Source organism: Rhinatrema bivittatum, chromosome 4 (genome assembly GCF_901001135.1).
Source record: "Rhinatrema bivittatum chromosome 4, aRhiBiv1.1, whole genome shotgun sequence".
NCBI classification, from domain to species: Eukaryota; Metazoa; Chordata; class Amphibia; order Gymnophiona; family Rhinatrematidae; genus Rhinatrema; species Rhinatrema bivittatum.
Window position 1 is genome coordinate 358495122 of NC_042618.1, and position 24665 is coordinate 358519786.

Sequence of the window (24665 nt, forward strand, 5' to 3'; positions counted from 1 at the left end):
TGTTACCTATATTATTTTATTTTTGCTAAAACTTATTGCTACATACGAGACTGAAGAGAGACCCCTGTGGCAGAGAATATCATGGAATGCTGGGCATGCTCAATGGGCTCAGAGTGCCAGTCAAAAATTTCTAGAAACTTTGACAGAAAGATTTCCCGCAATAGGGCTCCGTCAGTGATGTCACCCATATGTGAGGACTACATCCTGCTATCCTGGGATAACACCTATTACAAGGTAAGCAATTTTGCTTTCTCTAATAACATAATGTTATGTTACACACAATACATAACACAGGTCATAATGCAGAAAAGTTAAAAATTTAAATTTCATGAAAGGGGCGGGGGAACACCCCTGATGCTGGAAAGAAGTCCTCAGACAAGGGGGAAGAAAATGGAGAAACAAATATCATAAGAAAAAAAAGTGGGCAAATCATAGAATTTATATATGTTGAAATAAATTTGTTTTTTTTAACCCATAAACTAAGGAATTTGATTTATCACTGTAATTCCTTTAAGGTGGCGGTTTGCTGCCATATTGTGTATATTGTTAGATAAACAAAGATCTACACGTCAGTTAAACCTGCAGTTTTAACTTATAGGTTCCTTAAGTCACTCATAAGAACATAAGAAATTGCCATGCTGGGTCAGACCAAGGGTCCATCAAGCCCAGCATCCTGTTTCCAACAGAGGCCAAACCAGGCCACAAGAACTTGGCAATTACCCAAACACCTAGAAGATCCCATGCTACTGATACACTGATGCAATTAATAGCAGTGGCTATTCCCTAAGTAAACTTGATTAATAGCAGTTAATGGACTTCTCTTCCAAGAACTTATCCAAACCTTTTTTGAACCCAGCTACACTAACTGCACTAACCACATCCTCTGGCAACAAATTCCAGAGATTTATTGTGCGTTGAGTGAAAAAGAATTTTCTCCGATTAGTCTTAAATGTGCTACGTGCTAACTTCATGGAATGCCCCCTAGTCCTTCTATTATTCGAGAGTGTAAATAACAGAGTCACATCTGCTCGTTCAAGACCTCTCATGATCTTAAAGACCTCTATTATATCCCCCCTCAGCCGTCTCTCCTCCAAGCTGAAAAGCCCTAACCTCTTCAGCCTTTCCTCATAGGGGAGCTGTTCCATCCCCTTTATCATTTTGGTTGCCCTTCTCTGTACCTTCTCCATTGCAACTATATCTTTTTTGAGATACGGCGACCAGAATTATGCACAGTATTCAAGGTGTGGTCTCACCATGGAGCGATATAGAGGCATTATGACCTTTTCCGTTTTATTAACCATTCCCTTCCTAATAATTCCTAACATTCTATTTGCTTTTTTGACTGCTGCAGCACACTGAGCTGACGATTTCAATGTATTATCTACTATGACGCCTAGATCGCTTTCTTGGGTGGTAGCTCCTAATATGGAACCTAACATCGTGTAACTACAGCAAGGGTTATTTTTCCCTATATGCAACACCTTGCACTTGTCCACATTAAATTTCATCTGCCATTTGGATGCCCAATCTTCCAGTCTTGCAAGGTCCTCCTGTAATGTATCACAAACTGCTTGTGATTTAACTACTCTGAATAATTTTATATCATCCGTAAATTTGATAACGTCACTCGTCGTATTCCTTTGCAGATCATTGATATATATATTGAAAAGCACCGGTCCAAGTACAGATCCCTGAGGCACTCCACTGTTTACCCTTTTCCACTGAGAAAATTGACCATTTAGTCCTTTTTCTCTGTTTCCTGCCTTTTAACCAGTTTGTAATCCACGAAAGGACATTGCCTCCTATCCCATGACTTTTTAGTTTTCACTCGGTGGTGATTGTAATAGTATTATTTTACTAATTAACAAGATGTTATTTCAGGTACAGATACTTGTAAAATCTTTACTATAGCTTGTACTTTGGTAAATTCTATTACCAGGAAGAAACATAGTAGTGACCAACTGAGAGAACCAAAGTCAGCACTTACTTTGTTCCTAGGGATTTTTGCCCTTTGAGGATTGATATATTAAGGGCCACTTTCTCCCATTTTTTTCAGAAATGCATTTTCTTTTAAATCATGTGCCAAATCTAGCATTATGCTGGCACTTAAGAAATAAATGCATCCTTTAAAGTAACGGTATTCTTGTCTCTGGATTTGCCTATTGGGTTTTCAGAACTGCTGTTCATGTAGTTTTCAGTGTAACATGACTTGTAGTGGGTAATCTTTGTGCCTCACTAATGACACTAATATGTGAGTCTCCAGTCTGTGTCTCAGCTCATATCAGCTCAGTTTTCCGATTAAGATTATTTTGCAACATATGTTGTTGGCTGCACACTAGAGAAGATTGTGGAGCTCAGGATTTGGTGTTATTTATTTAAAGGCTTTTATATACCGGAGTTCATGTACTAGTACATACCACTTCGGTTTACACAGAACCAATATTGGAAAATTACATCAAACAAGTGGGTATAAAATAACAACAAGGCTAACTTAGTAGGAGCTTAGAACTAGAGGTAAAGGAGAGAACAGGACAAAGTGGTAACAGATCAATGTAAATAGCTAAATAATAAATACAAATTCTTACAATAAATACAAATGCTTACAGATTACAGTCTTCAAAATCTAAGTTTACATCTTCAGAATAAGGTTTACATCTACAAGAACTAACGGTTACATCTTCAAGGTTTGTAGACTTCAAAGCTAAGGTTACATCTGACTTAAAAGGTATTGGTGTAGCATGCTGTAAATTTAACGATTGGGAATATGAGACCAAGAAAAACAACTAAGAGTTGCGGCATCAGACATCTGGTTAACGTGATTATGAAATGCATGAAGGAGTCTAGTTCTGGGACGTGGCTCTGAGCGAAAACTTTAAGTGAAGGCTTTTGTAAAGAGCCAGGTTTTGAGTTTCTTTTTGAATGTTCGAGTACAGGTTTCAAGACGAATGTCTGTGGGGAGGGCATTCCAGTGGAGGGGGCTGGCAGTCGAGAATGCACGTTTCTTGAGTGAGGACTTGGCAGAAGGTACGTGTAAGGTGCCTAAGTAACTGGTTCTGATCGGTCTTGATGATGCATGTGGACGAAGTGGACAGCTTAGATCTAGCGACGTTTGGGAATGGATGGTCTTGTGTGTTATAGTTAGCACTTTGAAAATGATTCTGGATCTGATAGGGAGCCAGTGTAAGTTTTTTAGTATGGGTGTTATGTGTTCACCTCTGCTGGTGTTAGTAAGAATCCTGGCAGCGGAGTTCTGCAACATTTGTAGAGGTTTGGTGGTGATGGCTGGAAGGCCAATAAGCAGAGAGTTGCAGTAATCGATTTTAGAAAATAGAATTGTTTGGAGGACTGTTCTAAAGTCCTGAAAATGTAGGAGAGGTTTCAACTTTTTCAGAACGTGTAGTTTGTAATAGCATTCTTTCGTTGTGTTCTTGACAAATTCTTTGAGGTTCAGCCTATTGTCTAAGGTAACACCAAGGTCTCTTACTTGAGTGGAATTGATCATTGGATGTGTGGTTAGGTTGTTGGTAGGCTGAAGGTTCTCATCTGGAGTGATTAGCAAAAGTTCAGTTTTTGACGTATTAAGTACTAGGTTAAGGCTAGAGAGGAGTGAGTTTATGGACTGTAGACAATTGTTCCAGAAGTTGATGGTGCTGGAGATGGAGTCAGTGATTGGCAGCAGAATCTGGACATCGTCTGCGTATATGAAGTGTGTGACCTTAAGACTTGAGAGTAGATGACATAAGGGGAGAAGATAGATGTTAAAAAGGGTAGGGGAGAGGGAGGATCCTTGAGGAACTCCGAAAGTGGACTTGACCGGGAGGGAATCCTTGTTGCTGATTCTGACCTTGAATGTCCTATTATGAAGGAAAGATCTGAACCATCCCAGGGCTGATCCTGAGATGCCTATGTCTGAGAGCCGGTCGATTAAGATAGTGTTTTACAGTATCAAACGCAGCTGATAGGTCGAGAAGAATAAGGAGGTATGGGGTCTTTTTCTCCAGACCTGTGAGGACTTTGTCAGTTAGAGCGGTTAGGAGGGATTCTGTACTAAGGGATTTGCGGAATCCGAATTGGGCTGTTGTGAGGATCTTGTGATCTTCTAGGTATTCAGATAACTGTTTGTTGACTGTCCTCTCCATAAGTTTGGCTACAAATGGTAGGTTAGTGATGGGGCGAAAATTAGCCGGGTCTGCAGGGTTCAAGTTGGGTTTTTTGAGGAGAGGTTTGAGGATGGCTAGTTTCAGTGTGTCTGGTACTAGACCTTGGGTTAGCGAGCGATTGATGATCTCTGCTAAGGGCTTCGCTATGATGTTTGGGATGGTGAGTAGGAGTTTAGATGGGATGGAATCTATCGGATGAGTGGAAGGTTTCATCTTTTTGAGAGTCATTTCGATTTCGAGTGAGGAAATAGGTTCGAATGAATCTAGGTTTGTATTCTGGTTGCATGAAGGAGTGTGGATAGGAGGTGGTACTGTGTTACTGGTTGCCAGAGGAGCCATTAGATTGAGGATTTTGTTTTCAAAAAATTGAGCAAGTTCTGTGCATCTGGATTGTGCTTGATCATCTGGGATAGCTGGTGAGGTGGGTTTTGTGAGCTCTGAGACATATGAGAACAGAGCTTTAGGATCAAAGGAAAAATTGTGAATTTTGTGGGCATAAAAATCTCTCTTTGTGCGAAGGATGTTGTTTCTGTAACTGTGCATGAGGGTTTTGTACTCATTTAGTGTAGCATTGGATGGATTTTTCCGCCATGCGTGTTCTTTTTTTCTCAATTCTAATTTGATGGTTTTTAGTTCCTGCGTGAACCAAGGTTTTTTGTTTTTGCAGGATGGGTTGATCTCTTTGGTTTTTTGGGGGCAAAGTTTTTCTGCCACCTTGTTCGTGATGTTGTGCCATGACTAGATAGCTGCTTCTGCGTCTGAAAGGTCAAGATTAGCGAGTTCCGAAGATAAGAGAGAGGTGAGGTCCTCCCTAGAGCAGGAGTTCCTGTAGTGAATTGTGGTTTTAGTGATTGGTGACACAGGGTTGTCCTTGATACAGAGATTAGTTGTGATCATCAGGTGGTCTGACCATGGGATAGGGGAGCATTGTGGTGGGGAAGAATGTGAAAGGCCCGAGTTTATGAATATAAGGTCCAGAGTGTGCCCTGCTTTGTGCGTGGGACTTTTAACAATTTGGGAGAAGCCCATAGCCTTGAAGGAGGATAGTAGCATATCGCAATTGGCGGATAATGGGATCACGTCCGAGTGGAGGTTAAAGTCTCCTAGGATGACTGCTGGGGTGTCATTTTTTAGGTGTTTGGCGATGAGCTCAATGAGTGGTGATGGATCCGAATCCAGGAGACCGGGCGGAGCATATAATAAACAAATTTGGAGCTGTTTTGAGCTGAAGAGAGCAAATTCCAGTTGAGAGGAGTGAATAGTGGTCTGTAGGGATAGTCTCAGCTCCTTCTTTGCAGCTAAGCAGAGTCCGCCCCCTCTTTTTTTGGGTCTGGGTATAGAATAGATGTCGTAGATGTGAAGGGGGTAGTTGGTTGATTAGAGCTAGGTCTGTGGGTTTCAACCAGGTTTCCGTCATAGCACATATATCCGGTTGGGTGTCCTGGAGATAGTCGTTGATTATGTGTGTTTTTTTGTTATTTTTTTATGAAGTTGAATATTAGATTGTGTTTATAAGAGCCCTGAAAATTGGATCAAAAATTCCTAAGTCTTTAATATGATGTTGGATTGTGCTTTTTCTGTTGAGGTCTATTAAAATCTACATACTGGATATGATGGCATAGTCTAGCAGCTGGGAATTTACTTTTTCACTTGTGATCAAGGCTGAAGAAGAACACAAGATTTAGGGTAAAGGATAGAAAGAGAAAATAAACTCCTTATTGGAGAAGCTATTACCGCACTCAAAAAAAATCTTCATTCCTTGATGTGATGTAAAGCTTATATAGGTTGGATAGTTGAATAATCATGAAAAAAAATATAGCTTTTACTGCTTTTTTAAACTATTTCCATTATATCTACATTTGTTCTGCAAGTCTGAACTGCATGCTATTATTTGTCTATCTTTCCCTAGTTGCACTGGCTGCATTTTTTATAAATCATCAGTAAGGTTATGAAAAGGATTTTTTTTCTTTTCAGAAAGATAGAAAAGCAAGATAGCCCAGCAATTATGTTCATGATCAAATTAAAACCTATAAATGAATGTGGAAAAGGAATAAGAAAAACAAATTGGAGGTAACCAAGAGTGACTGGCAGTGTAATTAATATATAATGGTTTGCATGCAGAGCTGCAGACTGAGACCCTGGTTCAATTCTCCCGTGCACCAGTCATGTCTAGACCTCGAACAAGTGGATTAACCAAACTTACATTTTAAATTCTTCAATGCAAAGGCATTGTAACCACATGAAATACTTTGCAGAGTTGGAGATGGTGCGATAGAAACAAATGTTACAGTTGGAGAGGAGCAGAGAATGTTGAATTAGATATATGCGCGCAAAATAATTTTCCTTTTATTTTTGGTGCATTGTTTTTGTTTGGATAGTTTATTTGCATAAATGCCATTTTTACATGGATAAAACTGAATTTTATATGTTCAAGTTGTACTTATACACCATTTATAACTACCCGAGGGGGTCATTCATCAAATCGCGTTATGGCGTTATCACCATAATGCATCGTGAGATGCATATGCAAATTCTAAAAATTTAGCCATAAGAGAGGAGTTTGAGCAGGGTTTATGAAAATGAGATGTTTGACTTTGCGTACGATAGTGTAACGTACGTGCTATCGCATGATTTAATGCTGGAAATAACTACACCTTTTTTTCCTAGCATTATGCTGTGCATTATGCCTGAAACAGGATTTGCTATATTTATCGCAAATCCCTTTTTCAGGCCGGGAGAGAGAGAGAGCATCTGGGGAGTCACACATATTAGTCAACTCTTTATACCAGTGTAAAGAGGGGCAAAAGGTATAAAAAAATGAGATTTGTACAGTGTATTCTCGACTTAGCTTGATGCTCTCTCTACCTAGCTGCCATCAAGCTAGGTCGAGAGTACAATATACAGATCTCATCTTTGTGTACCTGTCATAACTCCAAATCACACAAAATCTTCACTGATGTATACTGTGCTGTTCGTACCTCTGACTGTACTTGTAAAACTATCCTCCAAAACATCGGCCACCACCAAAACCTCACCCCGAGTTACTAGTTGCCCCTCTTACAGTGGCATAAATAATTTACTTATGAGAGCCTTATAAAGAATCTCTCATATATATAGATTTATTTATTTATTTATTTTTATATACCGATGTTCCTGTATAGCATACATATCGCACCGGTTTACAAGGAACTGAACAGTCGCCTCAGGGGCGGCATACATTAAACAGTCTCCTCAGGGGCGGAAAACCTTAACATAGGTGGACAGGAAAACTTTTAGGGAGACATTCATAAACTCGATTAAATGTAACTGGGTGCCAAACTCTGAAACATAAGTACAGTGGTAAGTATATCGTCTATCGCATCATCCGGATTTTAGCTCTCAGGGAACGCTTGGGTGAATAGCCAAGTCTTTAGCTTCTTTTTGAATGTCAGAATGCACCGTTCTTGGCGGAGGTCTGGTGGGAGCAAGTTCCAGAGAGGGGGACCTGCCATTGACAGAGCTCGTTTCCTCAGTGAGGAAACTCACATACCCGGCTGGGTATGAAGCATGTTCTGGTATGCACTTCTGATTGGTCTCTTGGAAATGTGTTGCTGTAGTTGGAAGGAAAGGTTGAGGGGGGAGATGTTGTGCAGAGCCTTGTGTATCATCATGAGGGTTTTGAATTGTATCCTAAATTTTATTGGCAGCCAGTGAAGGTTTTGGAGGATAGGTGTGATGTGGTCCCGTTTTTTGGTGTTAGTGAGGATTCTGGCTGTCGCATTCTGTACCATCTGAAGTGGTTTAGTGGAGCTGGCGGGCAGGCCCAGGAGGAGAGAGTTGCAATAGTCCAGTTTGGGGAGGATGATAGATTGTAGGACCAGGCGGAAGTCTCGGAAATGAAGAAGAGATTTTAATTTTTTTAAGACTTGCAATTTGAAGAAGCAGTCCTTGGTAGTATTATTTATGAACTTGGTGTAGTTGAGTTGGTTGTCTAAAAGCACCCTGAGATCTCTTACTTGCAGCATGTGGTCGACTGATGTGAAGGAGAGTTGGGAGGAACTCGGGGGGGGGGGGTTGAGCAGAGTGCAATTGTCTGGAGCTATTATAAGGATAGATAGAGATATAGATATATATAGATATCACAGGAGAGATAAATAGAACAACACATCTCGCTAAAATGAATATGTGATGCGGTAAAATAGTGCGCATTGTGGTATCTGGGAAATTACCCTAACCACGCCCCTTTTTTTATTGCGGGTGCTATTCTGCCTAAATTTATAGCAAAATGATGGCTCTAGGCCTTAGAGTTTCTGGAAAAGAAAGCAAGCAATAGAGAAGATGGCTATGAGTGAGAGCCCTTATCATATGAATAGTGATCTTTAATTATCAGCCTGATTCCTTCAGTGGTGGCCCATCATTTATTTATTTATTTATTTATTTATTTGTTTGCTTTTTTATACCGACATTCAATTCAAAATATCACACCAGTTTACATTGAAACAAATTGTCAACAAACATTATATTGTTGGTATCAGTGTTTGGGGTGCTGTCATTGGCAGAACTGTGTGAAAAGTAAAAAATGGTTTCGATATTAGAATCAATCTCCTTTTTATGACAATCTAATAATAATGCTTATATATTTCTATTGAAAGGGAGGAAATTAAGTTACCATGGGGCATGGCAGAAATACAAAGAAATTTTACTAAACAAAAAAGGATGAAGGCAACTAAGCAGTGCACTACCAAATCCTTACAATTCCACATTAGCAGAAGGAGTAGAGATCACAATACTACGTTTAGAATCCAAAAATTCCTCAACTGTAATGGATCAAAAAAGAAAAATTGTGACGAGTCCAAAGTTAGCACACGTTTACAAGGAAAATGAATAACACAAGTAGCCCCTAAAGTTAGAACTTCAGGTTTCATTGCCAAAAACTTCTTTCTAGGTTCCTGCGTAGCTCTTGATATATCTGGAAACATCCAAATTCTTTGACCTTTAAAAAGACATCCTTATTGCAGAAGTACAGGCGAAAGATGCTCTGATCTTGCATGAAAACAAGTCACCATCAGGGTTGCTCGACTTGTCACATTCCCATCTTCAGAGTTCTCCAAAAAATCAGTTAAATTAGTGGGAACATCCAACAGAACATTATCTCCAGATCTTTTAGAAGTAGGCAAAAAGAACATTTTTTTCAATAGAAGGTAAGGCATTTTCTGGTCCTTACAAAAACTTCCTTCAAATAAGTAGTAAATAGATCAACAGGTGCCATCAGGGGAATCTGAGGAAAACTGAGAATCCTCAAGTTCAAAGACCTAAGAGTTCTCGATATTTTCAATTCTACACAAAGTAGAAGAAAGGCCTTTGATGATATTAACCCACACTTCAGACACCACCTTTTCCAATGAACTTAAACGGTGTTCGTGATATTGAAATCGATTGTGCAAGTCAATAGTCATTGTCACTAAAGATGTAACTGACTTATTATAGACATCATTACTGTCCACAAACTCTCCAAAGTTATAACAGGTTTCGTCAAAGAAGCAAAGTCACCTGAGCCCATAAAAGGGGGGGGGGGGGGGGGCAGGGCGGCTAATGATGAAACAGAAGAGACTTTGGAACTTACTTCAAAGGATACACTAGTCAAAGAAGATTGCAAGGCCATTCCTTCTGTATTCAACAGTGCTTCTGGGGACTCCTGCATCACGCCCATTGAACTTAGTAGCCGAACCTGCTCCGGCTGAGCAGGAGAAAAAAAGCCAGAGGACACAGCTAAACTGGCCAACAATCCTATAACATCCGAAGAAGAATCCAGGAAAATGGTGGCACTGTCATGAAGACGCGGAGTAGAGTGGCGTTCAGGGCTGAGGGAAACCTCTGCCTCCAACAGGCTGGTGTCCTCAACTCCAGCCAAGCCGGTTATGACCGCTGGTCCAACAGTAAGTACATGCTTCAGAATTGTGGATTGATGAAGGGTTGCCGATGAATCTTCAAGCTTACCCTTTCTAATGACTCCTTTGCATTTACTCATCATGGAAAACAGTTTTCAAGAAATATATTTCAGTTAGAAAATAAAACACCACAGGTGCAACTCCAGATCACTACTGCTTAGGAGCGGCCGTCTTGGTTCCCTCCATACCCTTTTAGTGTTAACTGCCTCCTTCACCATTAAACCATATTGACAGTTGTTTGGTCTTCCTTTGCCCTTTTGGAGTACATTTTATCTGGACTTCCAAAATGGTATTTTTAAACAATGTCCTTGTCTCATGCAAATTTTTAACCTTTGCAACTGCTCCTTTTAGTACTTTTCGAATTTTCTATCATAGTCACCCTTTTTAAAGTGTTATGGCACTGTAGTAGTTTTACTTAATGTCCTCCCTGTAGTCCTTGTCAAATTTGATTGCTATGATCACTACACCTTAGCGGCCTCACCACAGTAACCCTTTATACCAGGTGAGAGAGATATTCTGGTGGTAGAGAACCTATATGGAAAAAAAGTTAATGCTTTGTAATCTCTGTGCTCCAAACTCATGTAATCAGTTTCTTTTCCAAGATTCTAGAAATCACTGCTACCAAAGGAGATAATCTCCACCCATGATTAAGGGGTTTCCATTGCATAGAGATCCCAGTCTGAATGAATCTGGTAAGGACAATGCTTGTGTTGCATAAATGATTAGCTGCATACCTTTTCTTTTTAAAATCTTGGACTTTTAGTACTATGGAGAGTACTGAATCCTTGTGAGATTTTACCCATGTTTCCAGAGCACATGCATCACATGGACTATATATTATCTTCAGGATCCCTTTTCCCTAAGATTTAAGAAAGTTGAAGTTAAATCAGTAGCAATTTCAGACCATGCTCTAGTTTGATACTCCTGACCTTGGGAAAGTTAGTTCTTTCTTCATTACCTTAGGTACAAACTTGGATTGTGCCCTCTAGGGATAAGGAAATACCTACATGTAATCACAAAAGGCATAATATAAATTTTAATACAAGTTACCAGATGTCATGCGGGTGCAGGCTGTGGGGTCAGGGGACAGCCACTCAGGAGTAGTGCAGGGCCGGGCATGGGCGCTTGTCTTCTGCCTAGCCACCCCCCCCTGCAGGTTGAGCTTTTGGGTTTGGGGGCAGGTAAGGCTTGACTTCAGCTGGTTGCAAAGCAGGCTGGATGAGGCTGAACAAGGTAGTCAAGGTAGGACAGGCACAGGCTGAGCTGAGGACTTGATACTAGAGCAGTTTGACAGCAGGGATACTGAGCCAAGGGCTGGGGCTGGATGCAGACACAGAGTGGGACAAGGCAGGGAATGAATACAAGGGACTGGACTGGGCAGGGCACGACAAAGACCAGACAAGAGTAGGACTGGACAAGTCAAACAAGGATAAGACTGGACATGGACTTGGCACGGACAGCACAGAACAAAGAGCACTGAGGCCAGAATGCCCGTAGGCCACTAGGCTTAAAGCCTAGAAGCGGAAGCCTGACTAGGTTGCAAGACAAGGCACAAAGTAAGAGCAGGCCAGGCATGGAACAAAGTAAGAGTGGACAGGTCAGAGAGCCAAGGATGATTCCATGAAGATGCACTAAGGTACTGACAAAGCAGGGGTAAATAGGAATGGAGCTACATTGCAGTGTGGCCAGCAAAAGATACTTATCAAGGCTATAGGTGAGGCTTGCTGAAGACCCCTGGTGGAGAGAAGACTGCATGGCAGGCTGAACCTTAAGAACATAAGAAAATGCCATACTGGGTCAGACCAAGGGTCCATCAAGCCCAGCATCCTGTTTCCAACAGTGGCCAATCCAGGCCATAAGAACCTGGCAAGTACCCAAAAACTAAGTCTATTCCATGTAACCATTGCTAATGGCAGTGGCTGTTCTCTAAGTGAACTTAATAGCAGGTAATGGACTTGTCCTCCAAGAACTTATCCAATCCTTTTTTAAACACAGCTATACTAACGGCACTAACCACATTCTCTGGCAACAAATTCCAGAGTTTAATTGTGCGTTGAGTAAAAAAGAACTTTCTCCGATTAGTTTTAAATGTGCCCCATGCTAACTTCATGGAGTGCCCCCTAGTCTTTCTATTATCCGAAAGAGTAAATAACAGATTCACATCTACCCGTTCTAGACCTCTCATGATTTTAAACACCTCTATCATATCCCCCCTCAGTCGTCTCTTCTCCAAGCTGAAAAGTCCTAACCTCTTTAGTCTTTCCTCATAGGGGAGTTGTTCCATTCCCCTTATCATTTTGGTAGCCCTTCTCTGTACCTTCTCCATCGCAATTATATCTTTTTTTGAGATGCGGCGACCAGAATTGTACACAGTATTCAAGGTGTGGTCTCACCATGGAGCAATACAGAGGCATTATGACATTTTCCGTTTTATTCACCATTCCCTTTCTAATAATTCCCAACATTCTGTTTGCTTTTTTGACTGCCACAGCACACTGTACCGACGATTTCAATGTGTTATCCACTATGACACCTAGATCTTTCTTGGGTTGTAGCACCTAATATGGAACCCAACATTGTGTAATTATAGCATGGGTTATTTTTCCCTATATGCATCACCTTGCGCTTATCCACATTAAATTTCATCTGCCATTTGGATGCCCAATTTTCCAGTCTCACAAAGTCTTCCTGCAATTTATCACAATCTGCTTGTGATTTAACTACTCTGAACAATTTTGTGTCATCTGCAAATTTGATTATCTCACTCGTCGTATTTCTTTCCAGATCATTTATAAATATATTGAACAGTAAGGGTCCCAATACAGATCCCTGAGGCACTCCACTGTCCACTCCCTTCCACTGAGAAAATTGCCCATTTAATCCTACTCTCAGTTTCCTGTCTTTTAGCCAGTTTGCAATCCACGAAAGGACATCGCCACCTATCCCATGACTTTTTACTTTTCCTAGAAGCCTCTCATGAGGAACTTTGTCAAACGCCTTCTGAAAATCCAAGTATACTATATCTACCGGTTCACCTTTATCCACATGTTTATTAACTCCTTCAAAAAAGTGAAGCAGATTTGTGAGGCAAGACTTGCCCTGGGTAAAGCCATGCTGACTTTGTTTCATTAAACCATGTCTTTCTATATGTTCTGTGATTTTGATGTTTAGAACACTTTCCACTATTTTTCCTGGCACTGAAGTCAGGCTAACCGGTCTGTAGTTTCCCGGATCGCCCCTGGAGCCCTTTTATAAATATTGGGGTTACATTAGCTAGCCTCCAGTCTTCAGGTACAATGGATGATTTTAATGATAAGTTACAAATTTTTACTAATAGGTCTGAAATTTCATTTTTTAGTTCCTTCAGAACTCTGGGGTGTATACCATCCGGTCCAGGTGATTTACTACTCTTCAGTTTGTCAATCAGGCTTACCACATCTTCTAGGTTCACCGTGATTTGATTCAGTCCATCTGAATCATTACCCATGAAAACCTTCTCCATTACGGGTACCTCCCCAACATCCTCTTCAGTAAACACCGAAGCAAAGAAATCATTTAATCTTTCCACGATGACCTTATCTTCTCTAAGTGCCCCTTTAACCCCTCGATCATCTAACGGTCCAACTGACTCCCTCACAGGCTTTCTGCTTCGGATATATTTTAAAAAGTTTTTATTGTGAGTTTTTGCCTCTACAGCCAACTTCTTTTTAAATTCTCTCTTAGCCTGTCTTATCAATGTCTTACATTTAACTTGCCAGTGTTTATGCTTTATCCTATTTTCTTCTGTTGGATCCTTCTTCCAATTTTTGAATGAAGATCTTTTGGCTAAAATAGCTTCTTTCACCTCCCCTTTTAACCATGCCGGTAATTGTTTTGCCTTCTTTCCACCTTTCTTAATGTGTGGAATACATCTGGACTGTGCTTCTAGAATGGTATTTTTTAACAATGACCATGCCTCTTGGACATTCTTTTACTTTTGTAGCTGCTCCTTTCCGTTTTTTTCTAACAATTTTTCTCATTTTATCAAAGTTTCCCTTTTGAAAGTTTAGCACGAGAGCCTTGGATTTGCACACTGTTCCTTTTCCAGTCATTAAATCAAATTTGATCATATTATGATCACTATTGCCAAGCGTCCCCACCACCGTTACCTCTGTCACCAAGTCCTGTGCTCCACTGAGAATTAGATCTAAAATTGCTCCCTCTCTCGTCGGTTCCTGAACCAATTGCTCGATAAAGCTATCATTTATTCCATCCAGGAACGTTCTCTCTCTAGCGTGACCCGATGATACATTTACCCAGTCTATATTGGGGTAATTGAAGTCTCCCGTTATTACTGCACTACCAATTTGGTTAGCTTCCCTAATTTCTCTTAGCATTTCACTGTCCATCTCACCATCTTGACCAGGTGGGACGGTAGTATACCCCTATCACTATAGTCTTCCCTGACACACAAGGGATTTCTACCCATAAAGATTCAATTTTGTATTTAGTCTCATGCAGGATGTTTATCCTGTTGGATTCTATGCCATCCCGGAGATAAAGTGCCACACCTCCTCCCGAGTGCTCCTCTCTGTTGTTGCGATTTTGAGATGTGTGTTTTGTACATACAACCACTGGGGGGATCAGAGAGAGAGAGAGAGAAAGCACCTAGCCATAATATAAAGTGACTTGCCCAAGTGACTTGCCCAAGGTCACAAGGAGCGACAGCGGGACTCGAACCCTGGTCTCCTGTTTCATAGTCCACTGCTCTAACCTCTAGGCTATTCCTCCCTGTCCAGTAGCTTCAAGGATATTTGGCATGGAACATGGAGATCTAACACCTGCAAAAAGATACTTTCTCCAGCTTGCTACAAGCTGTGAGGCTAATTCAAGGACAGTATATTCTTGAGCAAGAGTCTCATGCATATGCCTGCAGAGACATGTCTTCCCTTTTTCCTGTAGAGTCAACCAGGTATTGTATCAGCTCATAGATCAAAGGATCTCTACTGCTAATTGAAAAGATAAGAAAAGAACTCTGGCCTGGCACATATGGTGAGGTCTGTGTAACAAAGAGCTATAATCATGTGTGTGAAAAGCAAAACGAAACAGACTATTGACCAGAAAGTGGCATCCTGTTTCCTTTGCTTCTGGCCAAAAATAAGAATATCAGTTGGCTTGGGTAAGAGATGAATCTTGAGCATTTTGATTTTCGGTAAGTTCTAATTTTGTGCTTGGTCAAGTTATGTTTTATAATAAATATAGTAGAACTGGTTTGTCTCTATTGTCTCTGTATCCCACACACACTTCCTGTTAGGTTAGTGGCTGTAACATTTTTTCACATAAGTTCTCAATAGTAGAGCAAAGAATCCAAACAATGAGATTTAAAAAAAGATCTAGAACAAGAAATCCTGCAAGGCATGGTTCCTCACATGAAGTCATCCAAGTTGATAATTACCCCATTGGACTCTATCATACCCTCAAGTGAGGAGCTCAAGTTCAGAAGGTATCTTATCGCTAAGAAAAAGTATCAACTGTGCAGGCTCAAAAAACATTCTAAATGTTATGAAATTTAATTATGCATTTGCATGGGAATCTAAGAAAAAACAAAGCCCCAATTTGCAAAACTATAGGTCATAAAGTAAACTGCCGTTTTTTTGTTTTTGAGTGGCCTGTGCCACATCAGGAAAGATTCTAACATTTAGACTTTCAAATAAATCTTCCTGTTTAAAACTTCTCAAAATCCAGTCCTGAGCAGGTTCCAATTTGAAATTTACTATCAGAATTGCTGAGGAAGCCATTATTCCCACTGTCCCTTCCAAAAAAAAAAAAAAGACAAAACCAGACTATCAGATGATATTGGAGAATGTTCGTACTTATCCTCAGGCTTCGTTCGGTAATGGCAAATAAAATATCGATGGACCAGGGACAATGCATCAAGATGAATTTTCAAAATCTCCACTAAATGTTCCTTAAACATTTAAGAGAAATGTTATCCAGTTTAGGGAAATGTATCAAATCCTACGCTTTGATAACATTCTCAAGGTTTTCCAACTTGTGTAGACTAGAATTATCCTCAATCGGATTTTTTCCTTAACTTCAGAAGTATCCAAATTTTTTTTTATTGCATTCCAAAATAACTAACTTATGAGCTTGAACCTACAGTTTTGCATTGCAACTTTTTGGAGAAAGGGTACAGTCAATATGTCCTGTAAATGCTTTTTTTTTTCTTTTGATATATAATCTGTCTATTGTACTATGACACACAGTGGTGTGTTAATTTTTTATTCTTACAACCGTTTATAGAGGTATTCATGATGAACGAGGTTTCATATAGTAAAGCTTATTGTACATTCAATTACCATTATTTTACTAGTTGTATTTTTATGTATATTGTATAATGTTCATTGTTAAAATAGAATAAAAATAATTTACAATAAAGTGCCCACTCAGTCCTAGTAAATGGTTAACTACTGTTTCATACAGATCAATATTTATACATTTCAAAAAGTATCTATCTTTAAGATGGACAGTAATTTTCTGTTCTCAGAGGATAAGGAGGATGACAGTCCTTCCTAATGGGTGACTACATCTGATGGAGCTCAGCACAGAAAACATGTCAAAGTTGCTAGAACCTTGACTGAGCCTCTCTGAGTATGCTCCAGCATGCATTATTCCACATGTCCAAGTCAGGATCCCCTCAGTCTCTTCTTTTCCTCAGAGCTTATAGTCTTGTGGCAAAGTTTGTCCCTTTCAATCTCTTTTCCCTTTCTGGAGTTTTTTTGGTTTTTTTTAACTGTTTTGATTGATTTTTTGGTTGGTATCATGTGGTCAATGCGGGATTCCCCTGGTTCTCCTCTCTAGAGTCTTAGACAGGTTTCTAAGCATTCTAAGCCTGGGGTGGCAGTATGTGCAGTACCTGCCAACTATTGATTTTGACACTGTGGCCCTTTTCTAACATGTCTGTGGTGTTGAAGGGATGCTCTTCGTGCACAAGGACTATCTGTCAAGGACCCCCATAATAGATGTATCCTCTGCCTGGTGGCATGGCATGATGTCCGGGGTTCCAGCAAGTGCATACAGTGACTCCCAAAAGGACGCCTCATCTGGTAGGAGAAGATGGGCAAGCTCTTTGGGCATCAACATTTAGGGACCTCAGAGTTGCAGAGATGGTCTTCGAGCCATCAACATCAGTGGGGCCATTGATATTGATGGCGTCCAGGAACTCTGGAACTGGGCCATCACCCAGCTCCTTCAGGTTGAAGACATCAGGTTCATCATCTTCAGCATTGGCACTGGGGAAGGGACCGATCTGAGCATCAAGGGAAGCTGAAGAAGCATCAGCTTCGGTCCCTGTCAATACATGGGGATGCACCAGTCTTAGCTGCGATGCACGCGAAGCAACCCCATGGTGAGGAGTGCCATTTATCCACAGTTCCCATGGCTTCGCCACAGCCTCCGTTGAACCAGATGTCCTCTACTGATCCACTTCTCCGTTCCGAAGAGGATCTGGCTACGCCTCCTGGATATCAGTCCAGCTTAGCATCTGTGATCTTTGAGGAGGAACTAGAGAAGTGAGTTCAGCTAACCATGGAGAAGGTGCTGCAAGACCTTGGTGTCAGGGAACAGATGATACCAGACCAGGCATGGTCTCTCCTCCAGCCACTGCTCAAATCCCTGCATGAGCTTAGCAGAGCACTACTGACACTTTCACCCATGTGTATGCTCGGGATGACATCAACACCTGTTGGGGCATCGAGACCACAATCCAGTGGTCATCCCCGATTCCTCGGAGGAGGAAACTCGCCCGCAAATGGGGGTGGCTTTGGGGGCTCACCCACTAAGCTGAGTTGGTTTCTGAATCACAGGTCAAGGAACAAGCGCCTCAGCATTCATCCATCTTTAAAGTAGGGATGATCCCTATCACCCCTGGGGGGTTGGGACGGACGGACTCTGATAGTTCAGACAACAAGGCATCCAAAGATCTTACACCAAACAGTCTCCACCTGATGGCAGAAGAATGTCTACCCCAGAAGACCTCTCCTTCACAGGTTTTGCCATGTTGATGGCGGAAGCCTTCCCACTTCAGTTAGACAGAGGATAGATAGGCACAAGGTGCTGGATATTCTCTAGTATGTGAAGCCTCCTAAGGAGATCATGGCAATCCCAGTAAACAAGATCCTTAGAGGTACTGTTGATGTGGGAGAACTCCCTTTTAGTGGTTGCTATGAATAGGAAGGCGGATGCGATTTATCTCATCCAGAAGGCTCCCAAACATCAGCTGCCACATGAGTCGGCCTTGGTCGAATCTGCTATCAAGAAGGCCAAACACCTTCAGACCCATTCTCATCCCAGGGAAGGATATGAGAGCCATGAATGCCCTTGGGAGGAAAGTGTTTCAGAGAGCTATGCTCATTGCTTGCTTAGTGGCCTTTCAGCTGTTTAAGGGCCAGTATATGTGGGACATCCTGAAACAGGTGCAGGTGGTGGTCAAGCAGCTGCCTCAGCAGCAGCAAGACACCCTCCGGTTGCTGGTGCATAAAGATCTGAAAAATAGTCTGTTTGACCTATAATGTTTTCGAGGTGGTATCGAGAGTCTCTGCTGCAGGGATTGGTGCCTGCAGCTCACCTGGCTCCAGTCCTCCGATCTCCATCAAGAAGTGCAGGAAAGGCTAGCTAATCTGCCATGCACCCTAGCGCATCTCTTTGGAGATAAGGTGAAGGATGCAGTGGCCCAGATTAGGAGCCACCATGATACACTCCAACAGTTCTCAGTGGGTGCTCAGGACCCATCATCCTCTTCTAGGAGGCCTTCGAGATCGGGCCCCATAAAGTCTTTCTTCTGACCGAGGAGATGCTATCCTCCGCCATCTCACTCAATTCCGGGAACAGGATTTTGGCTGTGTTGAAGAGAGTATAGCCAAGTCCACTGTACCCGTGGAGATGGACCTTCCAGTTGGGGCAGGCTGCAGTTCTATGCGAACCAGTGGCCCAGTATAACCTCAGACCAGTGGTTCCTCACCATCATTTGCAGAGGGAACAAATTAAATCTATTGAGTACCTCACCAAATTGTCCTCTGAGCCCATTTTGGGACCAGTAGCTCATCAGGAGGTGCTTTAGTCAGACCTCTTTTCCCTCTTAATAGCCAGAGCAGTCAAGCCCATTCCACCAGGGCAGAGAGAGTGGCGATTCTACTCCTGGTACCTCCTGATTACAATGAAAACAGGGAGATTGTGTCTTATCTTAGATCTAAGGGCCTTGAATAAGTTTCTAAAAAGAGAAAAGTTCAGGATGGCTTCTCTGGGCACCTTGCTCCTTTTCCTACAAAAAGGGGATTGGCTATGCTTTCTCAACCTAAGACATATATACTCACATCAAGATCTTCCCCAGCCACTAGAAGTAACTCCGATTCATGGTGGGAAAGCAGCACTTCCAATATTGCGTTCTGCCCTTTGGGCTAGTGTCTGCCCCTTGGGTCTTTACAAAATGTCTGACCTTGGTGGCAGCACATCTTTGCAGACAGGGCATTTACGGTTTCCCAAATCTGGACGATTGACTGGTCAAGAGCACCTCTTAGGCAGGGGCCAAGGAGTCCATGTACTCGACCATCCGGGTGCTGGAGTCACTAGGCTCGTCATCAACTACCCCAAGTCCCATCTCAGTCTCTCTCCTCAATTGGATTTCATTGGAGTCCTGCTAGATACAGCTCAGGCCAAGGCCACCTTGCCCTGGCAACAGGTCATTGCAAAGAAGATTCAGCAGAGCCAGCAAGTTTCAGCATGGCACATGTTGAGATTGTTGGGCCACATGACTGCTACAGTGCATGTTAATCCCTTGGTCGTATACACATGTGAAAAGCCAAATGGACCTTACAATCCCAGTGGCTTCAGACCACTTAGGTTTTGCAGGACTGCATCCAAGGCATCCCATTCCTTTGGGACTCTTTGTCCTGGTGGTGGGAAATTTACAGCCTCTGGTTCAAATTGTCCTCACCATGGATGTATCCACCCTGGGCTGGGGAGCCTATATAGATGGGCTTAGCACCCAGGGGCTGTGGTATGCCCAGGTCTTTTTCAGATCAATTTCCTGGAGCTCTAGGCAATCAGGTATGTGCTGTGGGCTTTCAGAGATGGGCTTTCCAACAAAAATGTGTTGATACAGGCGGACAACCAAGTGTTGATAAACCACATCAACAAGTAGGGACATATGGGTTCATACCTCCTGTATCAAGAGGCAGTCCAGATATCCCGTGGGAGAAGGGCCCAAGACCATGAGGCTGAGGGGAATATATCTGGCTGGTATGGAGAACAGGATAGCAGACAGCCTGTGTCGTTCTTTAGACGCCACAAATGGTCTCTGGATTAAGGGGTCGTGAATCGGAGCTTCAGCTTCTGGGGAAGCCCAGACATAGATCTGTTTGCAGCCCTTTAAAAAAGGAAGGTTCCTCGTTTCTGTTCTATGTGCAGGATGCAGGGCAAGCTAGCCTGATGCCTTTGCCCTGCATTGCGGCCAGGACCTCCAGTACACATATCCTCCACTTTCACTGGTAGCAAAGACTTTGTTGAAGCTCAAAGAGGATAGAGTTTCCCCCATTTCCATGTAAACCAACATGATATGATTGTATCATGAATGCCGGTATAGAAAAGCACCAAATAAATAAAATAAATAGAGGAACTATAATACTCATAGTCCTAAATTGGCCGAGGCAGCTCTACTTTCCACTCCTTTGAGAGATGTCCATCCAGAAACCAATCATGCTGGGGAATCCTTAAATCTCATCACCCAGAATCGGGGCAGGTTGCAACATCCCAACCTTCAGGCTTTGTTGCTTATAGCTTAGATGTTGAGAGGTTAACTTTGCAACCCCTCAATTTGTCGGAAGATGTCTCGTGACCTTATAGCATCCAGAAAGCCTTCCACCAGAAAGTCCCACGGGCTGAAATAGAGGAGATTTTCTGTGTGGTGTGAGCAAAAGGCCGTAGACCCTTTTTCCTGCTCAACACAAAAAGTGCATGACTACCTTCTACATATCTCTGATGCTGGTCTCAAGACCAACTCAGAGTTCGTCTGAGTGCGATTGGCACATCACTGTGATGTAGAGGGTAAACTCATCTCTGTACAGCCTATAGTTATACGTTTCATGTGGGGTCTGCTTCAGTTGAAGCATCCCCTAAAGTCTCCTGCTGTGTCATTGCACCTCAACGTGATTTTAGCTCTGCTGCTGAAAGTTTTTTGAGCCACTGCACTCCTGTGACCTGAACTACCTAACCCTGGAAGGTTGCATTTTTGGTGGCAGTCACTTCAGCATGCAGGGTCAGTGAGCTTCAGGCTTTAATGACTTATCCACCTTACACTAAGCTTTCATGACAGGGTGGTACTATATACATACCCTAAGTTCTTGCCTAAGGTGGTGTTGGACTTCCATCTTAATCAGTCCATGGTCTTGCCAACATTTTTTCCCAGGCCCCATTCACACCAAGGTGAGCAAACTCTGCACGGTATGGACTGCAAGAGATCCTTAGCCTTCTATCTAGAGCTGACAGAAACCCATAGACCATCCACCCAGCTTTTTGTTTCTTTTGACAAGAACAGGCTGGTGATTGCTGTTGCCAAGCAGATGCTTTCTAGTTGGCTAGCAGACTGCATCTCCTGTTATGTGCAGGCCAGATTGCATCTTAGGGGTCATGTCAAGGCTAACTCTGTTCGAGCCAGGGCAATATTAGTGGTGAGCAGTCACCATGGAGGACATCTGCAGAGCTGCGACATGGAGGTCCAGCCACACATTCACATCACAGTTCTGTTTGGATAGGGATGGCTGATGTGACAGCAGGTTTGGTCAACCTGATCTTCAAAACTTGTTTGAGGCTTAGAAAATAACTGTTACCACTTCGGGCCCGTTATTTCTATTCAGGCTGCTCCCCTCCTATTACCAACACAACATTGTTGCTGTGTCCATTGGCACTTGTTTTGTTGGTCCCCTTTTTTGTTGCGGGGAAGGCCTACCTATAGCTAGGGATTCACCCATGTGTGAGGACTGCCATCCTGCTTGTCCTCTGAGAAAGAGTTGCATACCAATTCTCCAAAGTTGGCAGGATGTCAGTTTTCATGAGAACTGTCCACTTCTCCATAGAGTTGGGTATCCACTTTGTGAGTTTTGTTTCTTTATTTTCTTCTTAATTCTATGTTATATGACTGAGGGGACCCCGTGTGGATGCGTGGTATAATGCATGCCGGAGCATGCTCAGAAAGGCTCAGTCATAGTTCTAGAAACTTTGACTTAAGTTTTCTGTGCTGGGCACAGAACTGATTTCCTGCTGTCCTTGGAGAACACTTGTTAGAGGTAAGCAACTCTGCTTTATCAATAGTTCAAAGCATGGAACAATAAAATAGCACTAAAATAATTTAAGACCAACAACAGAAACAAAACGTTCCCACTCTTATCCAGTGTAACAGCATATCACATATGATAGATAAATTACATAAAATGCAAAAAAACCAAACAAACCACAATAGACTTAAAGGTGAATTTTAAAAGCTGGGCGTGCACCAAAATTAGAGATGTGTGCATGTCCATCCAATTTTAAAAAACGTCTCTGTTTTCTTAAATCCAATATTTTTGTTGCTGTTACAGGAAGAGGACATTGAATTCCTTTACAAAGAAAATTCTGTTAAGGAAAGTAACAACATCATGGATAAATGGATTCTTTCTTTCACGCAGTCACTCATTCAGTTCTTCAAGGCCGAAATGGCAGGTATGTATGTGCCTGTTATGATTTTAACTTTAGGAAAATGGATAAATCAGCGAGTGTTTCTATGGTATTCTGCTGGAGAACATTCTTCAGTTGTGGCATAGTTCTAAAACAGTGATTTCACAGAGGAATAAATTTGAATGCGCAAGAACTTTATTCGCAAAGATTTCTCCTATAAGATCAATGTGGCATAACCAGAATAGATAATGTGGTTGATTAAATGCAGAGTTTCTTCTTTTGCTAATCCATGAGCAAAGGGATTTTTGTAATTATCTTTTGGCTTTGCCATTCATGGGTTGCAGAAGCCTATTGCATATGAACAATATATTGTATATTTTCTCCTTCCTAGGAATTCATTTGCTTGTATGTTGTACAGATTCATTTATGCTGTCACAGATACCATGGCTAATGTTCATTAAGCTGAGCAGAAAAGAGAATAGGCAGCTTTAAAGTCAAAACTTCTAGCAGATTAAAAAAAAATTTTTTGTTAGTTTTGTCAGATTAATTTTTAACCAAAACATGGCATTTACAAGTTTTTGTAAAAAACAAAATGCTTTAAAGTTCACTGTGATTTTAAAGAATCTCTTAAATTCTTCTTGAAAATAGTTAATTATTAATATTCTACCTTTCAGCACGTCAAAGCAGATTATATTTAGGTACTGTAGGTATTTCCCTATTCCCAGAGGGGTTGCAATCTAAGGGCCCTGTTTACTAACCATTTTTTCCAAAATGGTTAGTAAACAAAATGGGAGAAAACCTTCAGTAAATAGGTCTGTAAATTTGTATCTGAGGCAGTGGAGGGTGAAATGATTTGCCCAGTGTTACAAGGAGTAGTGGTGGGATTTGAACCCAAAGTTGAAAAAGTTATGTCACTCAACCCATGTTTAGTTTTATTCATGTTAAATTTTCTTGGGAGGGGGGGGGTGTGAGAAATTTATCAAATTAGTGAGGATACGCTTCCAGCTGTTAGTTTTGAATAATTTATTTCCACTTATGTGCCACCAATGCCAGTGGCTCTAGTCGGCTCACAAAATAACATAAATAAATTTGGAGAGACACAACACAAAGGACATCATATTGAGAGTGGCTGAAACTCAAAAACTGAAGTATATTTAAGTCCAACCATATCAATGCATTAGTTGTAAGCAAGTATGAAATAATAGGGATGTGTATTCATTTTCAACGAATGTACAATCTGAAACGAATAAGTCCCTATTCATTGTATTTGTGGGTTCGCGAAACGCATGGCGATTCCCCCCCCTTAAATAAAACATATCATATATTAGTTTCATTCTATTGTTTCGCAGTGATTTCTTAGTGGCCGTTTGAAATAGGAGAAGGCCAAGTGGGAGTATCCATAAGAAAAACCAGCCCATTCCTGTGAGTCATAAGTGACCTCACAGCCCTGTCATAGAGTGGGTCAGACAGGTTGGCAAGAAGACGAGAATGCAATCTATCAGAGCTAAGCATTTTTCTAATGCAGCCAATCGCCGGTCTCACTCAGTACTCTGTGACACTATTCCTGATGACGCTGCCCTATTTATACCTTAAGCACACGTCGTGCCACGCTCTTTCTTTGCAGGGGTGGTCCGGGGATGGTGGCTTTACTCAGAGCTACTCTGAGTGTCTCAAATCTGTATTCAATTGCTAGCAACTTTGATAGAATTTTCCATTGAAAAAGATATTTCTTCGTTTTTGCTGCTGTCAGCCATGCTCTTTTTTTTTTTTTTTTTTTTTATTGAACTCAGACTGTCTCTCCCACTGAGACAAGCTGCTAGCAGTGGCATTTTCTTGCTGATCTTACCCCCCTGGGGTGGGTTGCAAGCAGGATTTGGGTGATGTGGGTGGGAGA

At 41.7% G+C, this 24665-nt stretch overlaps 1 protein-coding gene across 2 annotated transcripts in view; it reads left to right on the forward strand.

The window, feature by feature from the left end:
- Window positions 1–24665, forward strand: part of IARS (isoleucyl-tRNA synthetase) — a 600554-nt gene that overhangs the window by 298365 nt on the left and 277524 nt on the right. For both annotated transcript variants that reach the window (XM_029600767.1, XM_029600766.1), the window contains exon 20: window positions 22696–22816. In XM_029600767.1, the coding sequence (XP_029456627.1) occupies window positions 22696–22816 (121 nt within the window). The remainder of the gene's footprint in view (window positions 1–22695; window positions 22817–24665) is intronic.